A 22962-nucleotide genomic window follows, 5' to 3' on the forward strand; every position below is an offset into this window, starting at 1 on the left:
CAAATACTGTACAGTAAAATCTCATAAAAATAGACATAGACATAGAAGAGGTCCTCGTGAACAACAAACCAGAGGCAATAGAATATAACCTTTTAAAGATGTGCTTTAATAACAGTTCAAATATTGGGAAATTAAGAATATTTATCTTTTCATTTGAGCAAACTTTGCCTTTAATTTTCACAAAAACTACTGTAAAATCTCTATAAAATAGACATAGCAGGGGACCTCATGAACAATACACCAGTGAAAATAGAATATAACTTGTTAAGGATCTGCTTTAATAACAATTATAATATTGTGAAATTATGAATAGAATCATTGAATTTGAGCTGACTTTCAATTAAAAACAGTACAGTAGTGTAACTTCATCCATCCATCCATCCATTTTCAATACCGCTTATCCTCATTAGGGTCGCGGGGGCGCTGGAGCCTATCCCAGCTGACATAGGGCGAAGGCAGGGGACACCCTGGACAGGCCGCCAGTGTAACTTCATATGTTATTAAAATATTATGTCATATAATGTCCAAAATAATGTTGTTTTTGACTTTTTATATTAAAATTTGACAAAACATTGCTTAAATAAGGGTCTATCTCCGTGTTTTTGGGACGTACAAGCCTCTGTACCGTAACACCATAAAGAGAGGTGCATTACATTTTAAGCGGCGGTTCACTTGACCGAGTAGCTCACATGACGGCAGTGCTGCCTCACAGAGTCCAGTCCACTTCGGGCTGCAACAGCTTCACAGCTCAACTGTTGAGTTGGACGGCACCGACGCGCGAAGAAGAAGTGGGGGGGAATCATGTCTGTTAAAATGTACCGCACGTGTCTGTAACATTCGTGTTCCCACCGGGAGAACAAAGATGGACCCTGTTGTGAAAAACACCCAGGAGAAGAAGACGAAGTTGTGGCTCCGCGGTCTGCTTTGGTGGTCGCTTCTGCTCGAGCTGGCGTCGGGAGGTAACAACTTTTCTTTTCTTTTTTCGTCTTCAACAAGAAAACAAACGAGAGAGAAACTCATTGTATGGTGTTTTCAGTCCCGATGTGTGAATCCCGTTAGCGTATCAACATATTTGATCACATTGACGAGGTTGTTCCAGGTGTTTGTAGTTTACCGAGGAATCACTTTCACCCTGAAGGCTACATGAGATTGCCCGGGTTATAACGACCACTTCAATGGTCGCGACAAATTATCGTAAATGTAGTTGTCTTTTTTTAATGGCTGACAGTGATTCGCTTCACATGGAGGCTACAGTAGATACTTTCTGTATGAAATGTAATAGCAGACTCACTTACCGAGGATAGTTACATGTTTTCTCGACGCGACGTTGTGGCGCCGTATGAGGTTCTCAGGTCTTTTAAAAAAAAAGTTAATCTCAACAACATTAATACAATTGTGAATGAAGTCTGGCTGTTGGCTGTTTGTCTGCAGCCATTCATTCACACAGCAACAACAGATGGTCGTTTTTTAAAATAGCTTTTTAGGGAGCTTGATTCTGCAAGAGTTTTTCAATTTAATGTGGCCAATAACATCAGTATTTATCTCAGAGACATGACCTGGGATAATCCGTGCACGCACAGGCGCTTACCTTGTCACAAGGAGCAGTGCAAATGGGGCTGCGATGCCCGTGGGAACATCTTATTGACAACACTACACTCGCATTAAAGTCAAAGAAATGGACAGGCGTTGAGAGATCTACGGGGTGGGCTTGGATGCTTTTTTCATGAGTCACAGCTTCAGATGTATGTTATTTGCATCCATGTGGGCATTCATTGGCCTCTCTGGTTTATTTGATTCCATGCATGTGTCATCTAAATTCAGCGTTCATGCAGGCTCTGCCTCACCATATCCTCACCTCAATGCATGTGCGTATATATATCTCCATCTCCATACATGCATCCGCATGCCAGAGTGCATGACAAGTCAACAAAAACTGTACAGGCAGTGACAAGCACTGGACTTAGCCCTCAAATTAAATGTAAGCGGGTGTGTTCGCTAAAAGGTCACTGGCTTTGTTGTTGAATGGACGGTTTGTGTAATCCCCCCCAAGAAAAACCCAAATGTCCCTGACACACAGAAACGGCCCCTGCAAACATGTAGATTACAGAACAACCTCCAAACACCTCTTGTGTTTCTGCTTATGTGTGGGTATTGTTTTCTGTCTGTGCACCCTGCTCTTTCATTTACATACCTCCACCTCCTTCCCTCCCCCCCAAAAAAGTCCATGTTTCAGCATGTGAGAAGTCCAAAAACAAAACCGGCCCAAAAAGACCCTGACATTTTCTTTCCATCTTTTCTCCCAGCTTTTCAAGAATCCAGCAAACTATGGGCAACAACCTTTTTATGTTTGTTGTGGCTCTAACCAAACATGACGCTCAATCACAGGGCTTTAACGTCACTGCTCAAACCACCGAAATACAATTGAGCATGCATGTCCATCCCTGTGAATCTAAGGGAGCAAATGTCATTGCATTCCTCTTGGCCAGTGTTTTAGTTTTTTGGGGAAATGCTGAGCCCCCCCCCCCCCCCCCCCCCCCCCCCACACACCCTTTTCACTGTTCTACAGAGAGCAAGTCAGATGAATGAACAAGATGTATTTATGAGAAAGGACAGTAAGTGCAGTCAGCCTGACTCAGAGTGAGGATGAGTAATGCTGGATGCTGTTCCTGTGGGCCAATCGATACGTTTGTTTACAGCTGGATTTAACAGTTGCTAAAGGCCCATTACGCCTGACAGCTCTGTTAAAGCTCATTAAACAAACAGAAGGAATAACTATCCTATTATTTTTCTATATAAATATAATGTATATATTGAGTTAGAGAAATGAATGATGTTACTTATTCCCTATTTTTTTCTCTAAAGAAATATATATATATATATATATATATATTTATTATTATTATTAGAATTTTTTTTTTTTTAAATGTATTTATTTAGAGAGAAGAAATCTGTATATATATATATATATATATATATATATATATATATATATATATATATATATATATATATATATTCAACTTTGTCCAGCTTGTTAACTTGTTTGCCCTTTTACTTTATTATTCAGCCGGGGCACATTTCTGTGTGAACTGGTGCAAAACAAGGCTACTTTCTGGGTGCGCACAAATGACCACCAGAGCCGGCGGAAGGGAGCGACCATGTGAGGTTCATTGGACAACATGTAGCTACTTAATAAGCCGTTTGACTAGAAATGTATTTCATGGTGATAGATAACTAAACAAGTCTGACTCAAAAGACAAGCTCACTTTGATTCACGGCTGCGGGCTTGGTAAGGTATTCATTTTGTTCATGAATAGGATGAGGGGGTCAGGAGTGGAGGGCTGCAAAGGTTAAATCAGTTGAAGGAAAATTAATAATTCATTTATTATTTCAATTCACTGTTCAAGCAACATATTCACTGGTTCCAGCTTCTCAGTTGTGATAATGTACTGTTTCTTTGTCTAATGGTAAAGGGAACGCTGTCTGTCGTAAAAAAATATTTTCTGGTATTTTATAGATAAGCCCATGATGTGGGATTTTACCATCTGGTGTTGAAACTGGGCCGATATATCTGTCTGTTGGGGGGCAGATTTGTTTGTCTCAAAGTTACAAAAAACGTATTTTGTAAATGGGCGATGCACAAAGGCCGAGTCTGTCTGCACGCAAGCAAAAATGTCAAATCGGCCAATTATTTCAAGAAATCCTGGGAGATGAGGAGAAACAAACCACTCTCTCTTCTACCAATCGGTATTCTCTCTATCTCATATTTTATTATTTTATTTTATTATATATATATATTATATATTATATTATAAATAATTATTTATTTTCTTTATATATATATATATATATATATATATATATATATATATATATTTATAAGTCAAAGTGTATGTTGTAATGGCTGTTTTTTCTTTTCTTCTTAGCACAGGATGTTTGACACGAGTGAAACTTGATCTGTATTGTCTTCACTTCAGTCTCTCTGCAATCAGCTCCTGCTGACGTGGCCTGAGGGCTAGCTAATTCACGCTGCTCGATCTGTACAGATTGGATTCAGTCGAGCCAATTGGTGCATTAATCCTTTTCAGGAGTTCCAACAATGCATTAACTCACATTAACTGTAACCAGCCTCCCCGTTGAGTCACCCTGTTCCATTAGTGGTGCGCTGTTCTTGCCAATTAATGAATCATTCAAGTTTCTTAGCGAGAGGCCAAAGACGTCCGTTAACCGTTCTTTTTTCATAATATGCGTGGGAGCTGCAGAGCTCGAGTGCTGCTGGTGCGTGGGCACGAGGGCTCGGATGAGAGCGCTTCAGAGCGCGTTAGGCCAGATTACAGGGTTGATGCGAGATGGCTGTGGGGGGTGAAACAGCTGGGCCTGTCCGCCACAGTTGTTTCTGGCATTGCGTGGACGTCAGGGCCTTTCATGTTCAGGTTGAAGGTTCCTGTCGGGGCAGGACAGGCCCAAACACGTCTGACTTCCCCTCCTGAGCTCCCCGATCCTCCTCCTCCTCCTCCTCCGTTGTGGCATTAAAGTCAAATACCTTTAAAGTGTAAAAAACAATCATCCCTACTAATCTGGACGGTCGGCAAACAACTTTCTCTGAGAGCCACAAAACAAGCAGACGCGCATAAAAAAAAAAACCCCACCTGCCATTCTATTTAGTTTCATCCTAAAAAGAAGGTTATTACTCTACAATCTAAAAGTGTTTTCATCATTGCACTCTTGTCGAACATGTAAACTACCAGCACACAAACGCAGCAGGCCACCCAGGAAGGGTGAAACCCAGCAGAGAATCTTACAAGCATTCTTTTAAATCGGGGTGAGGTATAATTTGTTGCGCTGTATGTGTGTGTTTATCTTTGTGCGTGTGTTTATGGGTGCGAGTGCTTCCCGCACACATAGGCTCCACTTGTATAGAACAACCCGGATGATAAGTAGCCTGACTTTTACATCTAAATGTTACACGTTGGGCGATATTAAGAGCACAATGCTTGGCTTTACTCGCTCGGTGTTCCCTGCTACTGTACTTTCTGTTCCGTTTTTTAAATCCTCCCGCCACCACCACCATCACCATCTCCCTAATGTCTCTTTCTCCAGTTTCCTTCTACGGAGACGGCTTTGTGCAGCTCAAGGCGACCGAGTCGTCCGACCGTAACGCGCTGCGCGTCCGCTTCCGAACCTCCAGCGCCGGCGGCCTGCTGTTCCTGGCTGCCGGCCAGACTAGATACTTCCTGCTGGAGCTCCACGGCGGCCGCCTGCAGGTGGGTACATTGGTGGCCCCCAGCGCATGAGCATATATGTTCAAGTACACATGAGCGAGGGCACGCAAGCACACGCTCACATCTACACAGGCACATCCACACGCACACATGCAGTACACACACACACACACACATTAACTCCATACCAGTCACTTGTCACAGTGGGATGATGAAAGCAGTTTGTTGTGTTCGAGCAGTGGCGGGATCCTTTTGTGTGGTTATACTGTATATGTCCGCCGGGTGATTTGCGACGCCTCTGCCTCTCTACCGCCTCTCCCAAAAATTTGATTTACTTGATTTAGCCGTACTGCTTGTAGGCACTGTAATCACTCCATAATATTATGTCATATAAGGCTGTGACTAAAGATTATTTTATATATTGAGTAATTGTCATTATTGAAGAATCACAATTTTTCAGAGCCCAAAATGACATCTTCACAGGCCAAAACCCAACTGTGTTCAATTTAAAATAATATAGAACAAAGTAAAGCACCAAAGGTAACTGAAAAGATTACTTTTATTAATCGGCTAATAATTTCAGCACGGATATAATGATACATGCTATAATATATTTTTTTAGGTACTCAGGTTTTTTGCTTCTATAGAATGCTCAGAATTTTCTAATTTAGTATATAAATATATATATATATATGCATATACATACTTCTGGCAATTTGTTTCTATTTTAATGACAAAATATGTTTATCTCTGGCACAGTCCCAAGGTTTAGGATTGGTGTGTGTCCCAAGTTGGATGACTATTTTTAGCCCACAACACAAGCCTCACAGGGAGGACTTGGGTTGTCTTGAGGTGAATGCATGTCACCTCAAGACTGCTTGGAAAGCATCCTCTGAGCATCTCTGCTAGGCAAAAAATAATATTATGCAGACACTTTCATAAGAAACACAAAAGGTCCTGAGATATGCATTATATCTTTTGTGCATCAAAACTCGAGAAATCCTTTGTGGCCAATGCAACCGGGAATGAATCGCAACCGCGTTGCATTTTTTCCGTGAGCATGAGGGGGGTGAGCTTCTCGTCCCTGTTCCCTAAACTGGCACAGGTCACCAAATGATGTTTTTGTTCACTCGCACAAGTCCTCCTCGGGCTCGGGGTCTCATTGCACGTTAGTCAGACACGAGCGTCGCTCCCTGGAAGCCCACGCATGCATAGCGGGGACTCGGGAGCAAGCCCTGACAAGCACGTCATCTAAATGCAGCATTAGTTTGAGATGGTGACATGATGCTCCGCGGACATGGCTGCAGGCGTGGAGATGATAGTTGTCTTCCTGCTTTAAAACGCAGATAAAACTCACTGTTATAACAGCAGGTGACATCAGAGTATAGCAGTTTAAGTTCTGTGTTTCCCTGAGTAGACATTCATAGTCATTTAAGTCTTTAAAGCCAAGTCTTAAAGTTATACATGCAGTTATGTCATCTGAAACCATGGACATATTTCTAGATTCTGTGTAATGATGGATAAATGTTTATTAAAATATAATAATTATTTTTTAAACAATCTTCATAATCATACCAAACAGTCCCCAGCTACGGTAGAGAGTAGAGGCACTGCAAGGCTTTACTTTGCCGTCTAACATGTTTACAGTTGCTAACATGCTGATGTTTCGTGGGTGTTATGTTTTGCAATGTTCACCAGAGAAGTTTGGCGTGACCCGATAATGACGCTTGATGGAAACTTTAAAGGACCCCAAAGTAATTGTAACTCATCCTGAGGCGCTCATGAACGTCTACAAAATGTAACAGCGATCCATCCAGTTATCCATCTAGTTATCAAGACATTTTATTAAAAACGGTAACATCTGAAGCAGTCAAGGCTATTTTAGTACCGAATGTAACGGCGATTCAGTTCTAAAATCATACGAAGAAACAAAAATAAAACCAACAAATGTGTTGTGCTGCAAGAGGAAACGTTAGGGTATCAAGTCAGTAGGCTTCATTGTCTAGGACCATAAATTCATGGCAAATCAGCCAATAGTTCTGGAGGTATTTTAAATGGTGGACAATCTGAGCAACACTTCCATTCCTAGAGGCACGTCGCCAGCATGGCAATATTTCAGAATGTGGGACATAAATAAAAATATTTATAAGTGATAAACCTGATTTTAAAATGGAATTGCTTCTTAGATCAGTATGTACATTTACCTTTTCATTTATGCAATATAGCATAATTTGCAATCCTTTTTGTTTCTTCTCTCAGCTGAAACTGGACCTTGGATCGGGAGAGGTGGTGGTACAGTCGGAGAGAGGCACCCAGCTCAACGACCTGGCCTGGCACTCTGTGGAGGTCTGCCATGTGCTGCAGAACGTCACTGTGACTGTCGACAAGAACTCTCACACAGATATAAAGATGCCCGGGTCCAATCACGATCTCTACATTTTGGATGGGCTCTACGTGGGAGGCTCGGGAGGCCTGGACAGACTTTACCTCCCGAGAGACCTTATCGGCTTCCGAGGCTGCATGGATGAGGTGGTCTTCAACGAACACGACTTGTTGTCATCACTGAGGCCGTATACCGGATTCAAGAATGTCCATGAGGTGTCTTTAGGCTGCAGTCCCCAATTCTTTGCCACTGAGGAGGACCCCATCAGCTTCTTCAGCTCCAGGGCTTACGTTTCTCTTCCAACTTGGGACGCCCAGCAGGAAGCAATATTCGAGTGTGTGGTGCACTCTTCAGCCAAAGAGGGAATCATCTTGTATAATTCAGCCAGAGAGGGGGACTTTGTTGCTGTGGAGATTCAGGAAGGTTTGCCGGTGGCCATTGTTGGGAAAGGTGGAACCAAAACCGAGCTTCGATCACTCACATTCATCAATGATAGGAAATGGCATTCTGTCAAGTTGCAGTTCAGTTCCAAAAGCCTTGAGCTTTCTGTTGATGGTGAGATGGTGAAAAGCAGCATTAGCTCTGGTTCAAAGGGGCTTCATCTTAAAGGTTATCTTTTTGTTGGAGGAATCGACGACGGCACCAGATCGGAAGTCAGAAAGGTGGGGCTTGTCTCTGTGTCTGGAAAGCGTGTCAGAGGAGGTTCCTTTAAAGGATGTGTGAAGAATATTGAAGTCAATGGAGTGAAAATGGGTCTCTCCAAAGCTGTAGTCACCAAGGATATTTCAGTCGGTTGTGAGCCAGAAAAAGAACCGGAACCCTCGACCACTGTGAGTCCAACGAGTGCTCCGGTACCCCTCTTTCGCTTGGTGACACCAACACTTCACATGTCCACCCTCGCATGGGGCTTGGACAGAAAGCATGGCTCGAAATTTGTGCAGCTCAAAAACCTTGCGGTTCAGGAAGGCGGTCGAGCATCTCTCGAGGCCAAACACATCAAGGTAGTCTTGGACTTCAAGAAGCTTGGCATTCGACACTCTCAAATCATGTTCCGAATTCGGGAACAACCAATTCGTGGTCAGATAAGGCTTGATGTTGACCAGGACCAAGAGGAGAACACCTTCAGCATGTTGGACCTTTGGCATGGACGAGTGATGTATATCCATGGAGGCTCCGAGGAACCAGATGACTTCTTCATGCTTTCAATGTATTGTAGCAGTAGAAGGCAAGTTCCTGATTATCTGAAAAGCGACAAATTGTACCGCTACAATATTACCGTGACACCCACCAACGATGCACCTGAATTGAGTCTCCCTGAAGGAAATCTTTTTGTCCTGTTGGAGAACTCAAAGAAGCTCCTCACCACTGATGTCTTGAAAGCCACAGACATTGACAGCAGCGACACCGACCTTGTCTTCTCCGTGCTTGGGAACTTGAACGCTGATGCAGGATATCTGGAAATCGAAAACAACCCTGGCAAGGCAGTGACGGCATTCTCATATTTAGACTTGGAGGAACTGAAGGTGTTCTATGTTCACGCAGGGGTTCGAAACTCAAGGATAGTTCTTAGAGTTAGTGATGGGGAAAAAGTCAGCAACACGGTGGTCCTCAGGGTCATGGCTGTAGCGCTGGAGTATACGATTGCCAACAACACAGGCCTTGAGATCACTCAAGGGGAGACGGCTATACTCGGTTCAAAGCAGCTGGCTGTGCAAACCAATGCTGTGAAACAAGTCGTAGACATCCGATTTTATATCATTGAACCCCCTCAGTATGGAGAACTCCAACGGCTTCACTCCAGTGGTGAATGGAGGCCTACCGACTCGTTTTCCCAAAGGCTTCTTGAAAAAGAGCGCCTGAGATATGTTAGCACCTATCAAGAAATCCAGACCTCCAACGCCACTGATTACTTTAGGAGCAAAGTTAACGTGGCTGCAAGGGCAACCACTGAAATACTCTTCCCAATCACTGTGACGTGGGTGAAGTACCACCTGGCGAGGAATGTTATTATTGACTTGGATAAAGTAAGAAGAGTGACACTGGACTCTGAGTATCTTTTTGCCATAGCTGAAGGCGTGGCCCTCTTGGATGAAGACATTCATTACCACGTTCTCACCACGCCTAAGAAAGGGAAACTCCTGCTCGATGCCACAGTCTTGGGGAAGAACTCGACCTTTAGCCAAAAAGATGTGACCGGTCTAAAAGTACATTACGAGCTTGTTGACAGGCCCTACGAAGATACCAGTGACAGGTTTAAATTTCAGCTTATTTCCAAACACGCTCAGTCACAATACTATGACTTTCGGTTTTCTATTAAAGCTGATGTCAACAGCGTGTTTATGAGAAATGACGGACTCTCACTACATGAGGGAGAAAGTAAACTTATCACAAAGGACCACCTATTCGCAGAGACTTTGAGCACAAAGGATATGTACTACACAATAATAAGCAGCCCTGAACACGGGAAGCTGGCCCGTATTAGCCAGTCAAATTCCAACGCCAGCTACAATAACATCTTAACCTTCAGTAACCAGGATCTATTGGAAGAGTGGATCATGTACATCCATGATGACAGTGAAACAACGCAAGACAAGTTCACTTTCATAGCGTCCACCAGCCAAGGGTTCAAATCCTCGATCACAGCAGACGATTTCGGCTGCAAAGAAGGAGTATTCAACGTAACTATTCAGCTATTGAACGACCAAAAGCCTGTACGTATTATTGATAAAGTGTTCCATGTAGTAAGGGATGGACAGAGGATACTCACTCTGGAGGATTTGCGTTACCACGATGCAGACTCTGATTTTGATGACAGACAGTTGATTTACACTCGTCGTGGAATCCCGATGGGAGACCTAGTGCTGGTTAACAACACCACTCAACGGCTATTCCAGTTTCGACAGAAGGACTTGGAGGAAAAGCGAGTGCTGTTCATTCACAAGGGCGTGAGCACGGGCCGGTTTGTGCTCTTTGTCTCGGACGGGAAGCATTTTGTATCGAGCCTTTTAGACGTCAGCGCGCATGACCCCTTCTTGAGAGTTGGCATCAGCACCGGCCTGCTGGTTCAGAAGGGCCGGTCCGTCACCTTTTCCACAAGTAATTTTAGCGTTGTGTCAAATTTGGACATCAGAGACGACCAGGAGGTCATCTTTAAGCTAGATGGGGCTCCTAAGTATGGGGGACTTTACCGCAATGGAACGAAGGTGGAGTCGTTCACACAGTCGGACTTCAAGAGCGGGCTGATCGCCTACCGCCACGACGACAGCAAGTATCTTGCAGACTTTTTCAACTTAACGGTGAACGCTAAAGGTCTCCAACTTGCAGCGAGGATCAACGTGAAGGTGTACCTGGAAAGTCATCAGAGGCCACCCATTGTGCTGCATCACAACATGCTGCTGGTGGAGGAGGGGAAACCAGTGAAGATCAGCGAAACTAAACTAGAGGTGAGTGCTTCACTAGAGTCAGTTTGAGCCTTATTAATCAACAATTTATGTTTTGGTTCCAATAATATGATGGCCGTTTTGAAGGCCAATACCATCTTCTTCTTCTTTTTTATGTTTTAAACATCTTTTATAATTTGTCTACCACAACAATCTACTTTTTCGAGTTCATTTGGATGTTTGTTTTTACTTTTTATTAGTTAACCAGTTGTCACTACCCTCACCTTTTACAGAGGCTAATAATGTTAAGAATTATAATTAATACTTGTAGAATGTGAGCAAAATGTTTAATTTGAAAACGAAACAAAATTTCTTAAAAATATGTCATTAAAAACCTTCATGTTGTGGTTATGGTGTCATAGGAGAAACAACATTGGTCAGATAATCTTAACTGTGATAAAAGGACAATATCACAAGAATGTTCCTGTGAAAGACCAGTTTTTACTGCTCTGCTTTATTAAGGGTAGGAACTGTCTGCCACGTCACATTGAGACCAAAATGGAAACTGAGCGGTACTGGCGCATGGAGCATTTCAAATTTAACCTATATGTTTTCTGATCGCTGCAGGTCACCCACGAGGACAACCTGCCATCCGAGATCGCATTCACAGTCAAGGTGGCCCCGTCTCATGGCTTTCTCCGGCGTTTTGACGATGCGGAGGAGCGCTACTTCGGAACCCAGCAGTCCCCTGTCAGGACGTTTACCCAGGAGGACGTTAACGGCGGGAACATCCACTACGTGCAGGCGGAGCCCGACAGAGTGAACGACACTTTCGTCCTGGATGCCACCAACGGGGTGACGGACGTCGACGGTATCAGGATGTCCGTCGACATCATCCCAAGCCTCATCCCGCTTCGGGTCTCCAATTTCACGCTAAAAGAGGGCGCGTCCAAGGCGCTGACCCCGGACGTGCTCAAAGTCACCAACCGGCACTTTGCGGGAATCAACTTCCTGTATAGTCTGACCGAGCCCCCGCGGCACGGCCACGTCGAGCACTCTCGACACCCCGGCATGGCCATAACTTCATTCACCAGGAGGCAGGTGAGAGATTCTGATGGTTGCTGCAGAAAGAGTTGATTGCTGGATTAATAATTTGATGTAGTGTGGTGGTGATGATACTGTTCATGCTGGTAACTAACATGAACTGTATGTTTCTTTGGATGCGGTTTTTTTATTTTTATAATTGCTATTTTACAGGCATTTATTTTCTCATATTTGACCCAAGTGTACAGGCAATTTTTGTAACATAAATTAAAATAATATAATTATTAATCCCACAGCGTGGGAAATTTGCAGAATTACAGTAGTATAGTGGACAGTGAAACCAAACAAATAAAAGACCTAGGTAGAACAAAACAAGATCAAAACAAGTATAATAAATATGAAATCACACAGTAAAGGTATAATAAATAAGTAAAACACCTTAAAACCAAAAATATGATATAGTCCAACTGAATTGTTGTTAATATTACGCATGAATGCATTCTTAATTAAATGATGTATAGCAATATTATATTATTATAAAAAGTAACCTCTGCATTTTATTGCCATGTCTACTGCCAATGAGGTTTTTTAAAATGTCATCCTCATCTGCAGGCCTTTTTTTTTAAATGGGTTGCTCCCCTTATCGTCTGACCCTTGAGGCTCTAGGGTTTTGCTATGATGGTCATGTTTGTGCTCCTAATTAATTTCTAAGATTGCACAAAGCTCCGATGTGTTTTTGCGCCCTGTGTGCAGGCTATGTGGATAAGAGGTCACAAATCTGCAAATGTAGTGTCTTGTGCCTGATTGAACCTTGTACCTGGAGTGTCTGGTCTCAGGTTCTTTTATTTTGATTCTTTTAATCAGGTGGAGTACGAATTCATTTATTACGTCCACGACGGCAGCGAAACCTTAGCTGACTGCTTCACCGTGGCGGCCAATGACACGGGCCTGAGGAAGCAGAGCGCGGCCCAGACGGTGTACATCCAGGTTTCAGCTGTCAACGACGAGCCTCCTGTTATTACAGCCAACAGGGTCCTCAGGGTGAGTCGGCACTGCTGTTCTATATTACATTTTTTTTTACTGGCATGCCTGGTACCATAACTTACTGTCAGACAATTTTCATGTGGGCAGTTCTGCAAGTTGCCATAGCTGGCTGGATTAGGGAAACTATGTTTGCTATGTGGAGGAGGGTCAAGGGGGGCCGGCAGCACAGAACAGACATTTGAGGGTTCTTGGGATTTTGTAGGAAGGCCTGTTAAGGTGTTGAGCTTTCAAACAAAAACGATCCTACTATTAAAACGTAAGGCCGGCTTTTTCTGCTGGGTCGGCTGCCGGTGGAATGAAGAGGCAGCTGCTGTTGTTCGGGTTGACTGGAAATTAATTCAAAGGCTTCTTATGAATGTGAAAGAGTTAAGATCGAATGTGGGGGGGGGAACCCACAGGCATGACGCAGACAGAAGGTCCTGCTGCGGAAAATATGTTGCTTGCATTTAGTCCATTTCACGAGTGCCATGATGGCATGGGCTGGAAATAGCGAATGCTGTGGCCTCAGTGCAGCCCGGTTTCTCTGAGTTTACTCTTATATAATATTATATACTCTTATTATACTCTTATGGGGAGAGGTCTAGCTGGAGAGAGAGAGAGAGAGAGAGAGAGGGGGAGAGGCTGAAGTATAGGTCTCCATTGTCTGTTCAGCTTTGCCTCGAATTCCTCTGGGATCCTGCGGACTCGGAGAAGAGCGACTTTGAACAAATTCCTCTCAGGAATGCTGGATGAATAAAAGTCGTTTTGCTATTGAAACTCTGGATAATACTTTTTAAAAAGGGAGCTACAGTCATGTCCCTAGATGCCAGGTGAAAGGTCTGGATTTTGTCCACAAGGTGGCGCTCTGCCACTACACTTGATGGAACCGTTTTCGACGAACAGGTCTTCTCAAGATCACAGAGGGATTTATTAATTCCGTAATCATTCACCAGAGTGATGGTTTTGGAACAGCTTTGATGTTTGTGTTTGGAAAAAAGAAAGGACTCGTCTGATTTGCATCCATAAATTATACCACAGGGGTTGTGTCTTTACGAGTTATGTGGCAAACGCTGAACCCCAAGATTAAATATGTTCTAGTGTGGAATGGATGCATTCTCAAAAAACCACAAATAACTTTAGTAATCTAACTAAATATAACCCAGTACAAAAGCTTTCTAGTTAACATTTATGGAGAGAATGCTGTCACAATGACATATACGCAGTCTGTGCTGGTTTCCTTAGTAGGAATCGAATGTCGGGGTGAAAGTGGGAGTAAAGCGCACTGCGGTGTCACATGAAGCTGTGAGCTGTGTTGAAGTGGGGTTGGACGAGGTACGTCTACCGACAGTAGAGTTTGGAGTACCAGCACAAGCAAAGCAAAGTACCGCTGTGGACAGGGGGCGCCAGCGAGACGTATTTTAGTCACCTTAAAAAACAATCAATATCAGTTTAAGTGAACACTATATTTATTCTTTACCTTGACGTCAGACTGCCCTTTTTAGGAGGAGAAATAAAACGGTTATTTATGCTCTCGCCAAAGCCACCAGACTAACAAAATAATAATAGTTTTACCTCACAGAACACAGGAGCCGCTACAAAATCAAATTAGTGTTTTTTTTAATGGAGTCTGTTGGCTTTGGCGAGAGCAGCATAGATGGATAGACACAGTTGAGGCAGTCAAGTCATCAAAGATGTGTGGTGAAGGTTGACAACTCAGTCACTCAAGCTGTAGCCCCCCCCTGCAGCTAATGCTAGCTCAGTGTCATGGGACACTAATAGTAGTAGACTAGGTAGAACAGAGACATTGTTAATATTATTAACACCTGTGCGTATCCTATTGGGTCAAAAGAGCCTCTCCAACCCTCAGGATGGGTCGCCCTCCACTGTGGCGTCATAACCTGCGCGAGGGACGGCGTCATGTTACGCAAGAGTTTGCTCCGGCCCGGAGTGGCGGGGCTGATCCTTTTGTAGCCGGCCCAGTGGCTTTGCTGCCTCTCACGTCATTGAGTTACTCTGTTCCTTTGCGTTAACTCGAGGCCTTTTGAGTCTCCACGGGGCGGGGACTCCAACGGCCCGGGGACTTGTATTCTATCTGAGCAGGAAAGAGGCATGACCCTGTTCTCTCCTCCGGACCATTTTATGCAGTGCTGTTGAATTACAGGGATTTCGGGGAAAAACACAACAACTACTTTAATGTACCAAGACGTTTGCCTCATTGTATAACAAAATATGACAGCATTTTATTCCTTCTCTCAAAATAAATGCCAAACTGGAATTTGTCTGTCAAATCCTGTTAGCCCCCCACCTACCACACACATCATGAGCCTCCAGGTCCCCTGAGGTCCATGTTGTCACGGCGATAACCGATGAAACCTGTCCTGTGTCCAGGTGTGGGTGTCCTCGATGACAGAGATCAGGCCGGAGGATCTGAGAGCGGAGGACTTGGACACCCCCCCAGCGGGGCTGCACTTCATGGTGACCCCGCCCAGCAACGGACACCTGGCCCTGAAGAGCGCCCCCATGAGGGCGGCGCTCAACTTCACCCAGGAGCACATTGACCAGGGGCAGCTGCTGTTTGTCCACAAAGGTAACAATCCGGTTTAATTTTTCTTTTTTTCTTCATCAACTCCTGAAGTATAAATAATTCCCAACACTGCAGAAGCCATAGGCGTATACAGCGGTCCTCCCCCCAAATTACAAAACTATACACTACAGAAACTATTAATAAAACAACAGAAACAATAATTAAAAAATCAGAAATGTGACTCCTATAATATAAAATTATTTAAACATTCCTCTGTTTCGGAGGACAAAGATACTGAAGAAAAAAAGACTAATTCAGCACTTACTATCTTTTTTTCAATATGTATTTGGATAATGGACATTCATCACACAATGAAATATATCTATTTAAAATAATAATAAATACAAAAATAAAGTGTGTGTATTGTTTCTCAGCAGGTCCCCATACGGCTCGAACAACCTTCACCATTAACAGTTTCACCATCCAAAAAAGAAAATCCCAAATACACTTATTTTCCCTCTTACCTGTAACACTGTGTAGCACTAGATTGTTTTGGTGCGAGTTGCCAGCCTTTTCTCAAATATAATGGTAATATATATATACTCTGCCATATAGTCCCATTTTATTTTATTTTATAAGGCAGACAGCTGATATCTATGAATTGTCCCTTTTTTTTTTTAAGAACCAGTAACATATTGGGGGGACAGTTTTTTTATTTTTTATATTGAGACATTGAGTTCTTCAATCACAGTTTTGTCCTAAATATAACCTGTAATGAATTGCTACAACAGTGATGGGCTTTTTTTTTTATTCTCCACCATGCTTCGGATTTAATGCAGTGATGTAATGTGTTTTTTTTATTTTTTTTTTATTCCGGACATCATGTTATTGTCGTTCATTCATGCCTCCACTAGAGGTTACTGTTGACGATTCCCTCAAAAGTTTGAGTTGCTCTCTCTCTGCTCGAGTCAGCTGGCAATGATGGTGTGTAAAAGGACTCACACTTTGTGTTGATGAATGTCTTTCTTTATCACATACACTCGAACAAGTATACACTGTATATTCCCTATTTTTATTCATTTTTTTTTTTTTAAATCAGATGCAACCACAAACAAAGTGTAACTAACTTTTAATTATTATTATTATTATTATTATTATTAGATATATTTTAGTTTTCACTGCATTTCCAGGTGCCATGTCAGGGGGATTCAACTTCCAAGCCAACGATGGCGTGAACTTCACTCCCAGGCAGATATTCAGCATCACCGCCAGAGCCCTAGTTCTGAGTTTAGAGAGAAACCGTCCGCTCAAGGTGTTTCCAGGTAAATCTTCTCAGTGTCTTGTGGTGTATGGCACGTATTCCGTACGGTTCAACCAGCCCGACTATGGCCTCTGCTCTGAATTCATTCGGTTGAATGATTTCACTGCCAATGAACGTTTTTTGATGGGTTTCTAATGTATGTGTCTTCTTCCACCGCAAAGGGCGTGCGTGCGTGCGTGCATGTTCTCTTTTTAAATCTAAAAAAATAAAGTCGGTGGTATCTTTCTAAACTAGGTGTTTTTCCTCTTTCCCTGTGGCGCTACGGATCAGAGATGTACCGGCCTGCCCTCTCCAATACAATGGGTCTCTATGGCACTTGGCTTGCTGTACTCAAAGCGCAAAAAATAATTAATTTGACAAAACTCAAGATAATCCACACACCTTGTTGCCGATATCGCCAACACTACACAACTCGCATCCCTTTTAAGATGGACAGCGTCGTTTGAAAGTCACTGAGGGCGCTCGCCGTGCTACCTGCTGCTGCTTGTTGAGCTCATTTCTCTCGGCACACATTAATAACTAACAGCAACTCAGAAATATGTGCCCCCTCCCTCCCCAGTGGAAGAGCAGGCCTCGGGGATAACGACGCACACTTCATAATTCGTAAAGTGGAGTATCGTGGCGCATTCGATGCTTCATTGTGCATCTCCATGATGCTGTCTTCTTCTAATGATTGTCATCATTATCATTTATTATATTTATCATAAAGTGCCTTGAAACAAGTATTTTGTTCACTGTACTTCCCCCTCTTGTCTTGCCTGCCATAATTGTGTTGGATCCTCACAATCTTCCCTGCAGCAGCAGAGCTTTTGGAAGTCTGCGTGGTTCATCTTGAGAAGGCTGATCCACGTTTAACTTCTTTGTTTGGGTTTTTTATGTAACACCCGCACTGCAGGCGGACGGTGCTGTAAAAATAAAAAAGCCTTTAATTTGACACATCAAAGGACTCGTCGGCCCATTGCGGCACTTGTTTTTGCATTATTTGGTGTCAAATAGATGTGAAAAGCCTCGCGGGGGGACTCAACACTGGATGCAGCCGCACAAGAGTTTTTAACGGTGTGGTGACGGCTGAACCGAACACCAGACAATAAAAATAACAACTTGTTTTCTTGGCAGATAAAGTTTCATGATCAATTATCCAAGCCACTTTTCCCGTGACTCAGTTTCCCTCCTTTTCCCTCCAGGCTCTTCTGCTCCAATCACAAGTGAGGGTTTACGAGCAGTGACCAATGACATCAGCAACACCTCGAGCCGAGTCATTACGTTCAGTGTGATTCGGCATCCCAAACTGGGGCGCCTGGTGACGAGGCAGCCGGATAACTCGACGGTGGACGTCTCCAGTTTCACACAAGATATGGTGAGTGGAAGAAGACTTTCCCCCCTCGTTTTAAATAAGAATATTAAAGAATACAAAACATTGGATGTGTACCAGGTAGAACGTTCATGTGGAAAGATTCCAAATTTCCACGGTATTAATAATAGATATTCTGCATCCTCATTTAGGAAATAGCCTTTGCGTTTCTTTGGCAGAATGGAACATGCCATGCTTTTACGTAATTAATTATTTCTGATGGATAAGGATCCGAAACAGTTGAAGCTGCAACCCTTCCTGCCCTGAGGTTCCCTGTTGTTTTTTTCCACAACTTAGGTGGACAGGAAAGAGGTTGTGTACATTCAAACCCCCGTCGAGTCTGTGGGCTGGGAAGCAATGGACTCCGTGACCTTCTCGGTGGCGTCGCCGCCTACTTCTCTGGACAGCCAGACCTTCAAAGTCGACATTTCCTATGAGAATACAGGACTTGAACACAGCACGGTCCTGCTTACAAACACAGGTATGAACAAGAGTAAAGCAGGGTTATTAAATTCATGCTGATTGTTGAGAAATTTCACTCAAAACTACAAATGTCAACCTCATGGTGGCGCTAGAGGTTAAGTCATGAGAATCGCCAATGTCGGTATGCTTTTATCCTTATGGGACCATACATTTAAAAAGGTTATGGCAAGTCATGTCATCACTGATGTTGGATCAGAAATGGAGGAAAAATATTTAGTAGTCATTGGTGTTCAGCCAGACCTACAATACCTCATAACAGTACAAACACCGGACAAAACTGTATGAACCATATGATACAAACAATAACGACGCTGCCCTTTTCACGCCTATACGCCGTTATTCTGAGTGGTGATGCTGCAGCTACAATCTTCAGTTTCCCAGGATATCTGGGACTTCCACAACATGCACAAAGCAGCAATAGTGGTTAATTTGCTACATGTTTTGTGAGAACGCAGCATAAGAAGTACGAAAGGCGCCATTAGTCACCCCACTATTGTTATTGCTTAAAAAATGTTGAGCAATGTTGTCCCTTGTGATTAAATAAATGTTTGCTAGGCGCTGAGGTGACAGAAGGGGAGAGTGTCATCATTGACGAATCCAAGCTGGATGCCACCAACCTGCTGTCCAAGCTGCCGACGCCTCAGCGGAGCGCCAATGAGGTCTGGTTCCAGGTGACCTCTCTGCCTCAGTACGGTGTCATCGTGGTCGGAGAGAGAAACCTCACCAAGGAGAAACCCAACTTCTCCCAGTTCATCGTGAACAAGTACGGTATCACCTACAACCACGACAACTCTGAGACAACTCACGATTCTTTTTTCTTCAGTGCATGGCTGAATCCTAAAGGCAAAACTGCGCAGCGCCCTCAGGACGACAGGGATGTCGTTGAGGAGTGTTTCAACATCACGGTTGTGCCTGTGAATGATCAGCCTCCTTTGCTAAAAACCAAAGCACCAAGTCTAAGGGTGGTACAAGGGGACACGGTAGCCCTCGGGCCCTCGGATCTCAAAGTTGAAGACTTGGACAATCCTCCTGAGGACATTAAGTTCTCTGTGATTAGCAAGCCAAGCAATGGTTACCTAGCTCTGGAAGGAAGTTTGGATGAGTCAATAGTGGCCTTCAACCAAGCACAAATTAATAACGGGAGCGTCTATTTCATCCATGATGGAAGCTCTTTCTCGGGGGTGTTCTACTTCAGTGTCACGGATGGCCATCATAAACCCATATATAAACTGTTCAACCTAGAAGTGACCAAAATCACCATTTCTCTGGTCAACTATACCGGACTGACTCTGGAGCAAGGCAAGACGTCAGTGGCACTGACCCAAAACAACCTTTCCGCCGAGACCAACGGGAAAAACATCACCATTCGCTACCAGATTACAAAGCCTCCCAACTTTGGCAAACTTTTGAAGGACAACCGAGAGGCTGCGCAGTTTGAACAGGAGGATCTAGAGGCTGGAAGGCTGACCTACCACATGCTCTCCCTCACCTCTGCAGAGGACAGCTTTGAGTTCAGTGCCTTCACCTCAGAGGCAAATGTGACCGGCCTAATGTTTAACATAACCGTCAGACCGTTGATCCAGGTCGGGAAAGGTTTGAGGATTCCCAATGGGATTGCAGTCAAACTCGACACCAGCTTCCTCAATGCCTCCGAACTGGCCAATATCAGTGATGGTGACCCTGTATTTGAGATGATCTCCCATCCAAAGTATGGGAAGGTGGTTTGGACAAAACCTAACGCGTCCAGGAAAGTTGTACTAGTTGAGACCTTCACCTTTCAGGACCTGATGCAGGAGAAGGTAGCCTTGGAGCTGAATGCCAACATGACCGGAGTCCAGGAGCTGAACGACTCGCTGGCGTTTGTACTGAAAGCTCAGAACGTCCAACCTGCGAAAGGAGAGTTCAAATTTACTGTCGTGCCATACGATCTGGTGCTTTCCCCGACCACGGAAGGCCCGGTCCCGACCACGTCGTCCGTTCCTCGGACACCGATTCAGGCTTCCAGAAACAGAAGTGCTTCGCCGGTCCCGTCCACAGCTTTCCTCTCTACCCAGCAACCGAGCAAAAACCACCAAAAGTCCAAGGCACGCAACCGCTGGGGGAACTCCAACCGAACAAGCATTTTCAGCACTACTCTTGGCAAACCAACGCGTGGTCCTGAGGACTTTCCCTTTAGGAACACGCCCGTACGTGTAGAGTCCTACCCTCAAAAAACCTCCAGTCCGCTCCTGGTTATCCTACCTCTGCTGGCCCTGCTGCTGCTCATAGTCATCTTTGTAGTCCTGGTTGTCTTCTTCCGACACCACAGATGGAGGAAGCAGAGCACCGCCGTGCCTAATGAGCCACCTTCTGCTGGTCTTGCGGGCGGTGCGTCCTACCAGGGTCAACCCCAGAGGAGCACGGCAGTTCCCACCGTGACCGTCACGCCGTTGAACCCCAACTGCCCAGGTAGCCCCGGTCTTGACCGGTCACTGACATGGAATCAGGCCTCAGTGTACGACACCATTGACTCAAACATGCTCATAAGTTCTTGGAGTAACGGTTCCCCGGCGTCATCTTCCCAAATTATTAGAACCACCACCCCCACGCTGCAGACGAACCAGTACTGGGTATGATCATCTATGAACCAAGATGTGCTGGAAAATGCTGATGCAGGTTAATTACCGAATTGAAATGTGGTTTTAAGCTGCCACGAACCAGCTTAAAGCTGCATTAATCAATATTTTTAATTGATACTCAAGCAAGTTACAGTGTCATGTGTAATGTTATCACCTAACTTTGCAGCTCTATGGACATTTTCTTCTTGTGTCATTCAGCTTATTGGGTTGGTTTTTACTGCATAACGGCAAACATTTAGCAAACAAAAGATCAGGAATTCTTGTGAAGAGCTGGAGCTAAGCGGTGATCATACGGCCATAAACGGCTCCAATGGGATGATGACGCTCACTCTGCGTCTACTGGATGAACAACGAAGCAATTGTTTGCTTGAACATTTTCAAATACCAACTTTATAAAGGCTGTGTTGGCTTGTTTTTGTGTTCTTCTCTTCTGTCCCCTAGTGGTTGATAATTGATTGATTTGCAGCAGCTTTAAGGATGGACACGGCAGAAAGCAGTCACATTATTCAGCAGTTGCACAGTTTGTTTTGTCACTCACTATTGAGTCATCATTGTGGTAAATCATAAACTGTGTCCGGTGCCACTTGTTATCTGGTCCGCATGCACGTCGAAGTCGCTTGCATTCTGGGTAATGGTCGTAAGAGGGGAGGAGCCATGCGAACAAACAGCTTGAAATTACTGAAGACTGACGCTGGCACAAATATGTAAAGTCTGAGCATTTCAATTGATTGTGCAGGTTTTATATCATTGTTCTGTATGATCTATTAGAGTGTATTCACTTTTTGTAACTCAGGTATTTTGTTAACATTTACTTCATGTTACCTTTTTTAAACGAGGGTTGCACGTATCATCAATAATCGAGGTCTTTGTTTAACGTAGCAGCATTGAATATTATCCCAGCATGGCTGTATATTGAAACGGTTGGGTTTCTGTACTGCTATTAAAAACAGTTATTTATATGCCTGATCAAACAACACTGGTTCAAATGATGTAGCACTGTTTTTAATTTTATTTTTAAAATTCTATTATGCACAGTATTTATATATTAAGAAAGAGCGTACTGAAAAATTAAGGCACTGATCTTTTAAACAATGACACAAAACTACACTGGATTCTACGGACCTGCCCCTCCGTGTTTAAGATTCAAACAGCATGTTTTCATGTGTTCCAGCAGGTTATGGGAGATGAGAAAGAATTGCTGTTGCAGAAAAAACACAAAAATAATGTTACAGCATCGTTTTGTACTGAATGATGTAACCTACGAAGTGTCATTTTTATTTATACTGTATTTTTAATAAACCACTTTGAAACATTCGCAAAGGAATCACTTTTTTGCGTGCGTGGCGGTTTTCTCCATCACTGTAATTTCCACTGTACCTCCAGCCTGCTGCCCTCTTAATAGAGCTTCACTCACTGCAACAAAGGATGCTCTGCACCAGAGGACCAATTAGAAAAAGATAAATTATCATCATCACTTCTCCCGGTTTCCTGCAATTACCCTAATAGTGGTTTTCTCACAGCCACAAAAGCTAAAATCGACGGGACGTGATCGGCACAGAGGTGTTGAGTGTTTTCCCCAAACGTCTGCTAAGAATCCGAGGTTAAAGGTGTAA

The 22962-nt window shown here is 43.7% G+C and overlaps 1 protein-coding gene across 1 annotated transcript; it reads left to right on the forward strand.

Moving 5' to 3' along the window:
- Positions 1-690: 690 nt before the first annotated feature.
- Positions 691-22663, forward strand: cspg4b (chondroitin sulfate proteoglycan 4b). The gene is made up of 10 exons (XM_034542353.1): positions 691-959; positions 5101-5264; positions 7482-11048; positions 11613-12086; positions 12894-13070; positions 15441-15639; positions 16767-16898; positions 18082-18254; positions 18546-18729; positions 19287-22663. The coding sequence occupies exons 1-10, from the start codon at positions 863-865 to the stop codon at positions 21344-21346; spliced, it is 7227 nt and encodes a 2408-aa protein (XP_034398244.1). The 5' UTR covers positions 691-862; the 3' UTR covers positions 21347-22663.
- Positions 22664-22962: the final 299 nt, after the last annotated feature.

Source organism: Cyclopterus lumpus, chromosome 9 (assembly GCF_009769545.1).
Source record: "Cyclopterus lumpus isolate fCycLum1 chromosome 9, fCycLum1.pri, whole genome shotgun sequence".
Classification (NCBI taxonomy): domain Eukaryota; kingdom Metazoa; phylum Chordata; class Actinopteri; order Perciformes; family Cyclopteridae; genus Cyclopterus; species Cyclopterus lumpus.

Bases quoted from the DNA above. Each gene is read 5' to 3' on its own strand.
- cspg4b (XM_034542353.1), top strand. From the start codon at position 863: ATGGACCCTGTTGTGAAAAACACCCAGGAGAAGAAGACGAAGTTGTGG. The intron at 960-5,100 runs GTAACAACTTTT...CTCTTTCTCCAG, and splicing joins GCTCGAGCTGGCGTCGGGAG to TTTCCTTCTACGGAGACGGC. The intron at 18,255-18,545 runs GTGAGTGGAAGA...TCCACAACTTAG, and splicing joins CCAGTTTCACACAAGATATG to GTGGACAGGAAAGAGGTTGT.